The 14975-nt window shown below is 36.2% G+C and overlaps 1 protein-coding gene across 1 annotated transcript; it reads right to left on the bottom strand.

Moving 5' to 3' along the window:
- Nucleotides 1-548: 548 nt before the first annotated feature.
- pmp22b (peripheral myelin protein 22b) lies at nucleotides 549-13472 on the bottom strand. Its single transcript, XM_051673669.1, has 5 exons — nucleotides 13306-13472; nucleotides 12306-12402; nucleotides 12032-12125; nucleotides 6425-6565; nucleotides 549-2360 (listed from the first exon to the last, which is right to left on the bottom strand). Exons 2-5 carry the CDS (start codon nucleotides 12381-12383, stop codon nucleotides 2200-2202), a joined length of 474 nt encoding a protein of 157 aa, XP_051529629.1. The 5' UTR covers nucleotides 12384-12402; nucleotides 13306-13472; the 3' UTR covers nucleotides 549-2199.
- Between the last annotated feature and the right edge of the window lie 1503 nt (nucleotides 13473-14975).

The following is a 14975-nucleotide window of genomic DNA, read 5'->3' as shown; positions in this document are numbered from 1 at the left end:
TATATATATATATATATATTTTATTTTTTTATTCTTCTTTAGAGAACCTTCTCAGACATGTTATGGCATTAGTTTATTGGCACTTACGCAGGAGTTGAGTAAAAAGACAAACAATTATCTGGCAAGCAATATTTATTTTTAATAGATTTTTAACAAACACAAACTTTCATTAGAGGAGCAAATCAAAGGCACAACATAATGAACAGTTTTCATCAGAGTTTGCACTCCTTCAGACTGAATGCACAGAGTTTACAGGTACATGTTCCCTTCAAATGTGTTTTCTGAAGGAGCACCAAGACATAAAATTAAATAAAATTATAATGTTTATAACTGTTAAGTCATGTCAAATCAATTCAACACTATCCAGTTGTAACTTGGTTTTAGTCAAATAATATATATATATATAAAAAATAAAAAAAAAATTACTGTAGGTATTCATATTTATTTGTATTTTCTAGTGCTGGTCCCATGCCAGTACAGACCAAATTATTTGAACATTTTATTGTTTAAAAGGGGACAAATGATCAAATACTGCACACAAAAACATGTCAAGATATCATAGCTTTATTGCAAGTAAAATATTTGTTTCTGCTGTGCATAAAAGTTGCCACTTTGTTCAGTCACAGAATACAATCTGAAAGGGGATTTAGTCATTTAAACATTCTTCGGGCCATTTGACCAACAGAGTATCCATTTCAACAATGAAAACAGACATGTTCAGTTCATCATAACAAAACAATATTGTTTTCGCTGTTGCAGATGAATTAATCTGATCCTGTAATAAACGTGACAATTTCGAAATTATAAGTAATACGTTGAATTCTCTTTTAGTATGCCGTGAGTTACTGTGAGTTATGCGTTTCAGTAGAACAAGAACATCACAAGATGGTAGATATTGCAGCATGTTATGTTTCAAGTATTGAAAAGTGTTGCCAATGCATGCAAAATGTACCACCATCGTGCCAGTCCATAACACATTTTTTCCCAACAATACTGCCACTTTGATGCTTTAGTATATGTTTTTTCACGATCGATTAACTAAAATACAAAAGGGCTATATGTTGTCAGATTGGTGTACTTGGAGAAAAAAAAAAAAAAAAAAAACATGTACCACTATTTCATGTTCCTTCATTTATATTTCATTTCATATTTTTTATTCTGTAGTTGGATTTGAATATGCAGTGTTTAATTATGTAATGCCCTGATTGTGCTGACATCACAAGGCTAACAGGTGATCAAACTCACCAAACACTTTACAAACAAGCAACATTTGTTACACGGACTAAATGAATTACTGCCTTTCTCAAATCCTGCTGCTAATGCTGCTCTTAAAAGTAACTTTCTAAATCCCACTAAAACTATTCTACCCTAGACAGTTGTTAGTACAATTCCTCCATCACATCTCCCAAAACTACATTTATAACCAAGTCATGTGTTACTCAGAACATATTTTGTTTTATTATAAAATTAAAATTTTTAGTGAGTAGTACTGTACAGTATATACAGCATTGTATAGGCACAAACACAATATATTTAAATATGTATTCAAATGTGTTCTAGTTGTGGCTTTCAGTCATGTTATGTCCTTCTAAATAAAAGCTAAATGGCTATAGTTAAAGGAATGGTAAATACATAGCACCATTTTTGTTGGAAAACAGAAAAACAAAGCTTTAAAAATATTAGAAGAAAAAAAACAGCTTTCCTAAACATGGTTTTCTTTACAAATTCTCAATGCAGCTTCATTGGAAACACTTCTTTCACTGTCCCTATAATTTAATACATGCACTTTGTTTAAAATACCTCAAAGCAACTTTGTATATGTATTTTTGGCCTTATAAGGAAAGAAAATGACACACAAACACACATTATGGCTAATTATGCAAGTTTCTGTGACAAAAACACACTCTAGGCACTTAATTAGCGTAAAGAAAAACTTTTCCGAGGTTCTTTGTCAACAGAGCAAACATAAAATACTATTTACATATATGTAAAAAGTGTTATAAATAGGTTTTAACCATAGATACTATATACATCTTCAAATTATGACAGTATTGATTTTGTATTTTTGGGGTGGCAGTTGAGTTGATTTTGAATGACCACCCCGGATGAAGATACTAGGTGATTTCACTTCTCTGTGGGTGCAGAGCGATACATTGGCTTAAGAGCTTTACACGATTGCGGCCACAGAAGGTTGCCACCTCACTCTCGTTTTCTCAAGATGACGTAGATTAAACCACTTATGAGTGCCAGAGGGAAGGCTACCCAGGCCAGGATGTAGCAAAAGCCAAAGGACTCTGATGGATGGACCCACTCGCCATTCATTACTGTATAAATAATAGCTCCACTCATAACGAACAGACCTGGGGGAGTAGAGGATAAGAAACATTAGCTAGTTAGAAATGAAATAGAGACCAAAATACAAACAAATGTCTTTAAAAAACTTATCTATACAGGTGTTGGAACAGATAGTAAAAGAAAATAAGTCAGCATATGGGAACTCATTCAATACTGTTTAAAGGGGTCATGATATGATGGATCAAATTTTCCTTGATCTTTTGACATACCGCACTCTGAAAATGTACTACGTTTTGGAACTCAAAACTTCCTTCTCACTGCAAAAAAAGCATTTGTTGAAACCAAGCTGCCAAAACAATTCGTTCTCTACTTCATCCACATTGTGATGTCACACTGTGGTAGGCATTTGCATCTGACCGCCTCCAAAACAACACATCAACGCCTACTTTAACTTATCACCTCCGTAGCCCCGCCCAGTAGTGGTGAGCAGTGAGATGGCAAGGAGAGAGCAGGTCAGTCAAGAGCCGAGAGACAAACATAAAAGTGGGTATTTACTTTCAAGTCTTAAAGGAGAAGCAGATCCAAAACAGAGCGTTTCTGACAGAGGGTCAAAATGAGGGTGGACAATGATCATGTTTTACAGATATATGTTTTTATTTTATTTTTTTTGGGCAAAAACTTTACTAATATTTTAAGTGAACCTAACATTTTAAAATAATAATAAAAAAGGCATGTCATGACTCCTTTAAAATGCAATGGCACCTCATTTAAATTGGGTTGAGAGAATTTCAATTGTTCCGGAGTGAAAACGTTATTTTTAAATGCTGGTAACCGGTTATAACCGGTTAAATTTGTTCTGATTTTTTTTTTATTTATTTATTTTTTTTTTTTTATGAAACTAAAGGCCAAAGGGTTTATCACAGTAAATTTTTGGAACTACACCACTTCACGTTGCCTGAAAAAATGAAACGTGCTTTGATCCTGAATGAAACTGCTGCATCACACATTTCTTTGGCTAACTGCCCATTGTGGATGTTGCATTCTGTGAATGAAGACAACTATGTATAAATACTAAATACAGTATGCATGCATGGCTAATCCAGATACAAGGAAAATATTATTAGAGGTATATTTCTCAGTTGTTTCTAAGTCTTCAATGAATTATTGTTAGAGATGATGCATTAATACAGATTTGATGCTGCCGGGTTTTGACTGAGATCTTTAAATAAAATTATACTTCACTGTTAATTAACTGCTTGTTATGATTTCTACGCCGATCAATCCACCACACAGGAAAAAAAAAAATTGCTTATTTTCGCTAATTTTGGTGAGGCAACTGGCATATTTGGGCTTGTTTTTCCAGATCAGGTCGCTTGTTTCTCTTGTGAGATCTTTCAACACTGTAATTGGTATTTCACCCACCCATTGGTGCAGAGTACTGTCATTTTTCATTACACATTATTAGACACTAAATATAATCTCCAGACCACAAAATGTCTTGAAAACTTAACAGTCCCCAAACTAATGCTGTATCTGCCCTATTCTTATAACTGTTAAAGTGATAATTCACCCTAAAATATTTTCTGGCATCATTTTACTCACCCTCATATTGTTCCAAACCTGTTGCACTTCCTTTCTTCCATGGAACACAAAACAATTTAGTAGGTAGGATGTTAGCCTCAACCACCGTTCAATGAAAGAGAATTGGGACAGAGGGCCGTCATTCTGCGTAATGTCTGCTTTTGTGTTCCGTGGAAGAAAGGAAGTCATGTGGGTTTGGAACAACATGAGGGTAAATAAATTATGAATTTTCATTTTTAGGTGAACTATCTCTATAACGTCTTCGTGAGAGGAAGGAAACATGACAAGGCACTTTCAGAATGTTACTTACTGTCAGGCAGACCACAAACCACCCCCAGAGTGCCAGTCTTGACATTTTATCTTGTGGCAGCGGCCATGTATCCGGTGCCAATCCAGTGGGCACCTGTAACTGTCTTGCTTTGTGCTGTTTACACCCTCAGCATTCCCATGACATTTAGCTTTCAATTAGAGTGCCCTTCCTATCCAACGTGAGCTACTGACAAGAGCCCTAAAAGCCCTCAGTATCTTCCGAAAGATCAAGCAGCCTTGATGGCGCCCACAGAGCCATTCATCATCCAAGAACCGTAATGATCTACAATAATATTCCATCTTCAATACAGCCTAAAGACTCTAAAATGTAATTTAACGTTCATAATGAGAGCTATAATTTGACATAAATTGCATTTCCAGTTACAGAAAATGGCTGCAAAACTCATCTTTCTATATTTGATCCCTTTACACTGTTTGTGGTAAATGAAGAGAGACACCGCTCATTTAGGTGACCTCCCGGCAAACAATTTTTGGTTCTTTTGGGAATGTTAAACAATGTTAGTTTATGGTTATACAAAATAAAATCTAAAAAGAACATTCTGAGAATGTTAGGAATCGATTTGCCAAAAAATAACCAAATGGAACCATACACTAACGTTAGGTGAATGTTCTGTGTTTGGTGACCTTGCCTATCTGTAATTCCGCATGCTGCAGTATTTAATCTTACGAAATTATAACCACATTATCTGCAGGAAGTCTGTCCACGGCAGAGCACATTAAAGGGTTTTCTGCATTGTCTGCTGTTTAATAAGAGTTGACAGGCCTCATTAGATTAACAAGGCCAAGGCCAAGTCTTTTCATCTAGCAGAATAAAGGCATATGCACCTCCATAGAAACAGAGGAGATCAGTAGATGTCCCTTAGATCTCCATATCAGAAAATCATTATGAGGAAGGTTTTGATCTTTTATTAATAAATGGCAATTGATCTCAGATGACCTGAGCCAGGTGTGTACAGTATAACAAGCTCAAACACGTATGCAATTAAGCAATTTACTGTTGTAATTTGCCTTTCACTGCTCTCTTTCATTTGTACTGTGTGTACTTTGGGTCCATTAACACTGCATGAGAATGTCAGCATGTTGTGCCAGCCTCATTACCATTTACAAAAAAACAAATCGATCTTTTTCCATCGTTCATATTCTGTACTGCAGTCGCATATTTCAGCACAACTACTCATTCTTTATTAAAACTAGTTTCTGCTATTTAGAAATACAGTATTACTTTGTACTATTTTTGGTGGTAGTACACAGCCCCCTAAGGCTGCAGACACTCTTTGTATGGTGCTCATAGCCTTTGGAAAAGGTCATGAGGCGTCAGTGTATAATCTCTCGCTGGAATAACCATGTGGAGAGAAAAATGTTTATGGTCAAAATTGTAAATTGTATCCTTTGTGGATTTTTCCTTTTCTCTCTTTATTTAGCAATTGTTATATATATATATATATATATATATATATATATATATATATATATATATATATATATATATATATATTATTATTATTATTATTTTCTTTTTTATTATTATTATTATTATTTTCTCAAAAAAAACAAACAAACAATTTTTTTATTTTTTATTTTTTTTTTAATTGTATGTGTAACTCTGGCTTGACCACAGTGATATTTGTTGAGGGTTAGGATGGGGTTGGGTTGGGTAGGGAATTAATGGGGGTTAAAAAGGGGATAATTGTTGATTCTGTTCATTAATATTATTCTTTGTTTTGTATTATGTATGGGAATCAATAAAAAAAGTGTTAATCACAAGAAATACAGTAAAAACAAAAATGGATATATGGAGATTATGTACAGCAGTGAGCAAATGTTAAACAAAAACAAACATATCTTATATTTTAGCCTAAAATGTGGGCATTCATAAACAACTTCTTGATGTATTTATCTGGGATGCTTTTTGACAGTATTGAAGGAGTTCCCATGTATGTGGGTACTTGTTAGCTGCTTTTCCTTTCCACTATCCAGTCCAAATCATCCATTTCGATGTTTAATTTTTTTATTTTTTTTATTTTTTAATAATTTTTATTATTATTTTTTGTTGTTGTTGTTGTTAAGGGATTCAAATGTAGGCATAAAATAATTTGTCTACAAAACAAATTTTCAACATTTAAATATAATACTTTAGATCATAAGGTTTATTAGATCATAAGAAACACAAATTTAGTCAGTTGTGTTCAGACTGGTACTGTAATGTCATGATACTCACTAGCAAGGATCTGGAATGCTCCAGTAAGGAAGAAGCGTCCACCCTTTTGGAGTGTGAATAGCTGGCAGAAGAACAGGAGGAGAGACAGGAAGCTGAAGATGATTGACAGGATCATGAGAGCTTGGACTGCCTGGATCCAAACTGCAGTACAGAGAGACAGAGAGAAACCATTTCAATACATTAGTGCATTTACTTATTCCTGAAACCACTTAAGGGAGTTTGAGCTTTATAGAAAAAAAATAAAAATAAATTGCTCATGCAGGGAAAGAACCTCGAACTACAACTAGCAATAAGCAGGTCTTTGTCTTCTATCTCATCTGCCATTATCGATCGATCACAGTAGATTTAGTTGCACTGTTATATTCAACTTTGGACAATACCTTTTAAATTACAGATGATGAGAGATGTGCACTTGGACATTTATTATTGATATCGCCATTGCTGGGAAGAGTCAGCAAAAAAACGAACACAAAATATCAGTTCGTAATGAACTCTTGTTGTTGCCAATATTTTGCATTGAAAGGTTTGACAGTTGTATCATGGATATTGAGCACTGGAGAATTCATGGACTGTCAGCCTGCTTGAAACCCTTAATGCATCGTGTAATCACATAATGAAGATTCTGTTCCTAAAAGCTCTTAGCAGGATACCGGTACCTGATATTGATTCTCTTTAGATGTCCCAAGGCCAAAACAAGGCAGCTTACTAGTAGGTCCATTAACTCTGTAATACCTGCATTTTATGGCTTTAAAAGCCCCATGCTTGTGTGGAAAAAAAAGTTAGTGTTTGCATTAGTCCTGCATTACAGGAAATATTTTTCTCTTGTTTTGCACATATTCGTGATTCACACTGAAAAGAGACATTGATTACAAGACAAAAGCTTAGACTGTTTAGACAATACCTTCTTCCATCAACTGAAAATCAATAGCATACTGTGGGAATGTTGTGTGGGACTGTGGGACTGATGAAGAATGTTGTGGCAGATGTTTTGTTTTAATATGTAGTGTGTTATACTGGCTTTGGAATGTTCCATATGTACACCATATGTAGGCTACACTAGGGTGACAAACTCAGTGTAATGGACAACAGACAGTCAAATTATAAATTTTTGTCTAAGCATTGTTTTCCTTCAATTGAGTTTGTGGAATCGTTTTTTTGCTGTTCTTCCAAAGCATGTGTACAGTCTGGGTGCAATTTACTATGATTATGCAAAACTTGTCTAAGGAGAAAAGGTTTTGTACATAAACATCTGTCCCTCATCTGTGTGCCCAAGCAGTAATAAGTGGAATGCACGGATTGTCCAGCATGTCTATTTCTTCTTCGTGGGTCATTCCTGTAGCATCAGGTTTCCACCTCTCTCTCTATCCTCTCATGTTCAGCTGTGTCTGCCGCTCCCTTTATAGCCACTAGAACAGTCAAGCCCTAAAGAAGAATCAGATGTTCTACTCGCACTTAAAATCAGTTTTTTAACGTGAGTGTAAATAAAATTCAGACCCTATACTCTAGCCTAAACAGACCCCTTGCTTCACCCGAAAGCAGAATCAGCCCCTTTACTCCAGCATAAAGTAGAATCAGACCCTCTAATCTAGTCTAAAGGTGAATCAGACTCTCTAATCCAGCATAAAGCAGAATCAGGCCATTTTCTCCAGCATAAAGTAAAGTCAGACCCCCTAATCTAGTCTAAAGATGAATCAGACTCTCTAGTCCAGCCTAAAGCAGAAACAGACCCCTTGCTTCGCCCTAAAGCAGAATCATGCTATTTACTCCAGCATAAAGTCGAATCAGACCCTCTAATACAGTCTAAAGCAGATGTAGACCCTTTACTTCAGCCTACAGCAGTATCAGACACTCTATTTCAGCCTAAAGCAAAATCAGTCTCTCTAGTCCAGGCCAAATCAGACCCCTTGCTTCACCTGAAAGCAGAATTAGGGCCTTTTCGGCATAAAGTAGGATCAGACCCTCTAATCTAGTCTAAAGATGAATCAGAGTCTCTTGTCCAGTCTAAAGCAGAATCAGACTCACTAGTCCAGCCCAAAGCAGAATCAAACCCTTTACTCCACCGCAAAGTAGAATCAGATCCTCAAATCATGTCTTAAAACAAATCAGACTCACAGAATGAGACCTTTTACTCCAGCATAAAGGATAATCAGACCTTCTATTCCAGTCAAAAGACATAGATACTAGATGATCTAGTCCTGCCTAAAGCAGATTTAGACCCTTTACTGCATAAAGTAGAATCAGACCATCTAATACATTTTAAAGATTAATCATACTGTCCAATCCAGCCTAAAGCAAAATTAAACTCTAAAGCCCAGCCTAAAGCAGAATCAGACCCTTTACTGCGGCCTAAAGAAGATCCAGACCCTCTACTTTAGCCTAAAGCAGAATCAGATCCAGTATTTTAGCTTTCACTTTATTTAAGTTCCTACCATCTGCTTGTATCAGCCTGCAGCTAAGTCCTTTTTTGTACGTAGAAGTCCAGTTTATTTGCATAAATCTCAACAATTGACAGTAATACCATTGCTTCTATACAGAAAATGGATATACTGTAGAAACTGAAAAACCTTCTCAAGATAATTATAGTGAATGCACAAGTCCACAAATTGAGGTTTCTTGTGTGCTAGTGTAAGTAAACATTGGCATTAAAATATGAATGTTCTAGACAGTAAAATATTAGGCTAAAGCTCAGGCAGACATGGATAATCCTAAAAGGAGAAGAAATCCTTATTTATGTGCTTGTAAACATCTCAGAATGGAAACAGTTGTGGAAATGGCATTTGTTCTTTTCAGAATACATCTCACTGGAGACCACATGAGTGGACCATTCTTGTATGCATCCATAAATACAGGGCTCTGCTGCTATCTGTGGATGTATTGGGTTACCACACCCACAATACAAATGATACAATTAGGTTTTATCTCTCAACAATTAAGTAAAAATAGAATAGCATCCTCTTGGGAAGTTCATCTGTTCACTGTTACTAAATCTATTAACCTAAAAATACATCCTCAGTTTATCAATCTTCAAGAAGTAAAAAAAAAACATTTCCTTCCTGAAGAGCTATGACATTTGGAGTTTCCTGATATAAGGTGTGGCTGAAGACTCTTTCTGAGCTTGACAACAACCTAATGTACAGCATTTGTCTTCTGCCATGCATCCACTGCAGTACAGGGAAATACCAATAGCCCTGGCGTATTTCAAGGCAGAAAGTTTTGTTTTTGAAGAGGGTATACTCTGTTTGCATTAACATTTCTACATATGGTCTTTGGTGTGCAGAATGTGGCTTAACAGATGATAAGTAAGCACAAGGGAAACATAACACAAAAGTGTGAGTATGTGTGTGTTCATGTTAGATTCCCAGTTTCATCACTGAAACAGCTCTCTATATCAAGATGATGACTAGGATTTCATGCATGCTTTAGCTGCCAGTGTAGTAGCTTCTCCATGTCAGCTGTTCTTTCTCAGTCCTGGTGTAAAATACACCACTCAGGTGATCCTAGGCAACTTTTTTTTTCTTTTTTTTTCACTTGGTTTGATTGCCTAAGTTCAATAGTGTTCCCTGCAGGTACTGTACTTTTCACGTTTAACACTGTGCAGTAGATTTTAAAGGGATAAAATATTCTGTCATTATTTGCTTACCCTCATGTTGTCCCAAGCCCATTTGACTTTCAACCTTCGGTGGAACCCAAAATATGTTAGGCCACATGACAGCCTCAGTCACCATTCACTTTCATTGTTTGAAAAAAGAAAAAAAGAAAAAAAAAAGAAAAGAAAAGTGAATGGTGACTTATAATAAGACACTGCTTAACATATCCTTTTATGTTCCACTGAGAAAAGAACGTCATATGATTTTGGAAAAACATGATGGGGAGTGACTGATGACATCATTTTCATTTTTGGGTGAACTATCCCTTTTAGAATGCAATGCAAGCTGCTCTCCGAAGGCCGTTCATTCAGATAATCAATGGAAGTTAATGGGGCCAGTCCATAAATGTTACAGTTTAAAAAAGTATAGCCAAATGACGTAAACATTATGCATGTTAACATGATTATAATGTGATAAAATTGCTTACTGACCTTATCTGTGTAAAGTTACATCCAATCCCGAAATTACAAGGTTTCGTTGCCATGACAAAAAAGTTGTAACATTGGATATAACTTCACACAGATTAACTCATGTTAACGTTATAACTCATGTTAACATGTACAAAGTAACATATTGTGGTTATCCTTTTAAAGCAGTGTGTATATTAACGTTTATGCACCGGCACCATTCACTTTTATTAAAAGTGTCCAAAATTGTTTTCTTTTTTTCTAGAGAAAGGAGGGACAAGCCTTTTTTTGTGATCAACATTATGTCATAAATGCTGCTAATTCAGCATTCATCATTGACAATATGAAAATAGCACTACAATTATAACTAAGGGTTTTCTTAACTTTAGGGTTTTTCTTGCAAATGGGCACTGGCCATTAGATGCACCCGTGAAAAACCAGACACCCTCTTTACGGAGAGCTCAGATGTCCATCAAATAACTACTTATGCAGTAGTTGGAAACTTTCAAAGAGAAACAACCTTATTGCTTCTGATCAAGCACAGGGGAGAAGGACAGAAAAGCCCTCTGTGCCCACCCCTGCATCACACCACGCCACACCCTAAACAAATACCGCACATCGTAGCTGCTACGCCAACATACTTGGGAGCTATAAAATAACACAGCGAAGCATTCTGGTCCTGCCTCATTACCAAAACACATAGAGAGGCGGTTCTCGTACTAAAACTATGACATCATCTCACCCTCCGAGAACAGCCAATCCCATAACAGGGCTTCCAGTATCTGCTTGAGAACGCCATAGTTTTCTGTATTGATTTTTTTCTAAATGCACCATACAGCAACCACAAGCCTGCTCTGGCAAACAACTTAAAATGGCAATATAGCAGGTATGCATTGTAACAGAAAACTCAGCAACATACTTGAAAACATTTATTATTTTCTGTCTCTCTAGAAATGACTTAATTCTTGGTTCATAGTTTTGTTAACAATCTTGTCACTGGCATTCTGATGTGGTTATGATTCAAATTACGCCATGTTCGGCCTACGGTTCTCCAATGCTACTCCATCACATACACAGTTTCGTAAAGAGATCAGTTTAAATCTGAGCTGCTTCAAATACTCGACCTCTGCCCCACCCTATATGTTCTCAAACCTCTTTTCACCCCGGCACTTTCCACTCCCAAACAAGGGGCCCGAGCTCAGCCGCGGCAGCCAGACTATTTATACAGTCTGCATGAGCTGATGTTGAAGAGGGAACTGTTGTGGATTTAAACTGCATGCTTGCATTCTCAGCCCTAGATGGCAGTATAGAGGTGTGAGTCAAAATGGGCACACCCACCAAAGAGTGTGGTAAACAAGCAAAGGGGCTTTGACAGTTATGCCAAGTTCAAGCCCTCTGTGAATAACCTGCTATGCTGACATACCAAGGGTGCCTGCAGTCAACTTTTTTTTCAGACGTGAAAGCAACATTATAACTCATTATTGTATATGTATGATTGCATTGCAGATTGCTTTTTGACTTCATTTTGAAATAAAATCGTAGCAAGGTCCTACCTCCAGAGTTTGCAGGGTCACATTTATAGTCTGCATTGATTGTGGTGCAGTTTGTCCAGAGGTCTGAGCTGCTGGTGGGATTCACAACCCATGCCTGTTAGAGGATGTAAGAAACCTTATCAGCAAGAAGATAAAGACATCTGAAACTGTGTCCTTCAGTATCTTTTAGTCTCTAATCGCACGTATCAAGTGTAATAACTAAAGACAGACAGACAGTTTTACTTATGCAGATAGATAGATAGATAGATAGATATTGCAGAACAGTTTTACTTACACTGACTATAGTGGACACGAAGAGCAGCACCAGAGCTGCGATGTGCAGAATGACGATTCCAAGTAAGAGGAGCAGCATGATGTTTCCTCACTGTTCTCTGTAAGCACAGAGAAAGTTTTTACTGATAAAGTACATCAGTGAATAGTTACAATATAGTTACTGAACTACTACAAGCTGTCTGAAAATATTGTATCGTTACAGCTGTTTTAGACAGTGTAGCTCCAGTTAAAATAATTTTATTGGTAGGTACAATGCTATCCATTTGTTTTAACCTTTTTATTTATTGTAATACATTTATATATATATATATATATATATATATATATTTTTTAATCTATGTCTTGTATTCTTATTTTTTGTCTTCCTCTTGAATGATTCTGAAATGGACTGTATTTTTTCTTCTTTTTATCATTTATATGTAAAGTACTGTGTTTGTGTATGAAATTGTGAATGAAATGTGCTAAATAAACTTGACTTGCCCTGCATAGGTAATATAGCCTACACAGTGTAATAATATAATATAATATAATATAATATAATATAATATAAAAAAGTTTAACAGAAAGCTGATTTTTACTTGATACATGTCTTTTAATGTCCATTAATATATCTTTTAAATCTAAACTAGTCTTTCATTTTCCAAACTTTAAAGAAAGTTTGTTTATGGCCATGCAATCGACGCTCACACAGTAAGTCCAGTAAATTAGAACGCAGTTAGTTGACATAAACCCATCAAGTGCACCGTTTTTTTTTTCCATCATCAGTTTGGCGCATACACAGTACAAGTGCTAAACAGCGTCCAACAGATTCTTATATAAACCTTAATAAAACGTCAACGACAGACATGCGTATCCCTCTACAGAGTCATATAGCAGAAGTTTTTGGATGAGCCAAAGCATCAGTCTCTCATACTGTGCTCTCTGATCCACACTCATTTTAAACTCATAAACAGGCAACATACTTTTGTAAATCGCTAAACAGCAGCACAAATCCAACTTACTGAGAGCAAAACGAAGTAAGTCCACAACAATGGATGAAAACACCGAAATGCAGCAGCGCAACTCTTGCCAATGGTACTGCGTACTTCCAAAGTGCAGGTCCCTGTGACTAGATTAATAACCTGTATGGAGCAGCAGTTTTAAAGAGGCTCGTTATAGAAGTCCGACACCCTTTTTCTGCGTGGCTACGTCAGGGCGCGCCCCTCTGTGACAGCGCTGTTCCCAATGGTTCTAGAGCGCGCACCCGTGCGTAATAGCGCAGGAAAACCACCGGGCTCTTAGTCATACACACTTAACAAGCTGTGTTTGGTTCTCATGGATACCAAATTTAGCAGGAACAGTGTATTTTAACAAAGTGATATGATCTTTCGTTGGTGTAACCTAAAATAGATTGATTCAGTCATTATATATATATATATATATATATATATATATATATATATATATATATATATATATATATATACTGTAGCTCTGAAAAAAATTAAGAGACCATGGCAAAATTATCAATTTCTCTGGATTTACTAGGTATGTGTTTGAGTAAAATGAAAATTTTTGTTTTATTCTATAAAGAACTGACAACATTTCTCCCAAATTCCAAATGGATGCTTGCTGAAGCACCCCCAGATCATCACCGATCCTCCACCAAAATTTCACAGTGGGTGCGAGACACCGTGGCTTCACTGCGAGACACAGTGGCTTGAAGGCCTCTCCAGGTCTCTGTCTAACATCGGTGATGATCTGGGGGTGCTTCAGCAAGGCTAGGATCGGGCAGATTCGTCTTTGTGAAGGGTACATAAATCAAGCCACATACAAGGTTATCCTGAAAGAAAACTTGCTTCCTTTTGCTCTGGCAATGTTCCCCAACTCTGAGGATTGGATTTTCCCGTAGGACAGTGCTCCATGCCACACAGCCAGGTCAATCAAGGTGTGGATGGAGGACCACCGGATCAAGACCCTGTCATGGCCAGCCCAATCTCCAGACCTGAACCTCATTGAAAACCTCTGGAATGTGATCAAGAGGAAGATGGATGGCCACAAGCCATCAAACAAAGCTGCTTTAATTTCTGTGGCAGGAGTGAAAAAAAAAAAAAAAAGACACCCAACAGCAATGTGAAAGACTGATAGGGAGCATGTTAAAACACATGAAAGCTGTGATTCAAAATCAGGGTTATTCCACCAAATATTGATTTCTGAACTCTTCCTATGTTAAAATATTAGTATTGTGTTGTTTAAAAATTAATATGTTTTCTTTGCATTATTCAAGGTCTGAAAACACAGCATCTTTTTGTGTTATTTTGACCAGTTGTCATTTTCTGCAAATAAATGCTCTAAATGGCAATATTTTTAATTGGAATTTGGGATAAATGTTGTCAGTACTTTATAGAATAAAACAAAAAATTTCATTTTACTCAGATACATACCTATAAATAGTAAATCCAGATAAACTGATAATTTTGCAGTGGTCTCTTATTTTTTTCCAGAGCTGTATATATACAGTTGTGCTCAAAATTTTGCATACCCTGGCAGAAATTGTGAAATTTTGGCATTGATTTTGAAAATATGACTGATCATGCAAAAAAATTCGTCTTTTATTTAAGGATAGTGATCATATGAAGCCATTTACCATCACGTAGTTGTTTGGCTCCTTTTTAAATCATAATGATAACAG

The sequence above is a fragment of the Myxocyprinus asiaticus genome, chromosome 36, assembly GCF_019703515.2.
Source record: "Myxocyprinus asiaticus isolate MX2 ecotype Aquarium Trade chromosome 36, UBuf_Myxa_2, whole genome shotgun sequence".
NCBI classification, from domain to species: domain Eukaryota; kingdom Metazoa; phylum Chordata; class Actinopteri; order Cypriniformes; family Catostomidae; genus Myxocyprinus; species Myxocyprinus asiaticus.
Note: the sequence above shows the minus strand (reverse complement) of the source record. Positions and strands in the feature narration are given on the sequence as shown.

Bases quoted from the DNA above. Each gene is read 5' to 3' on its own strand.
- pmp22b (XM_051673669.1), bottom strand. From the start codon at position 12,383: ATGCTGCTCCTCTTACTTGGAATCGTCATTCTGCACATCGCAGCTCTG. The intron at 6,566-12,031 runs GTAGGACCTTGC...TCTGTACTGCAG, and splicing joins TGACCCTGCAAACTCTGGAG to TTTGGATCCAGGCAGTCCAA. The intron at 2,361-6,424 runs GTGAGTATCATG...CTACTCCCCCAG, and splicing joins AGCATTCCAGATCCTTGCTA to GTCTGTTCGTTATGAGTGGA.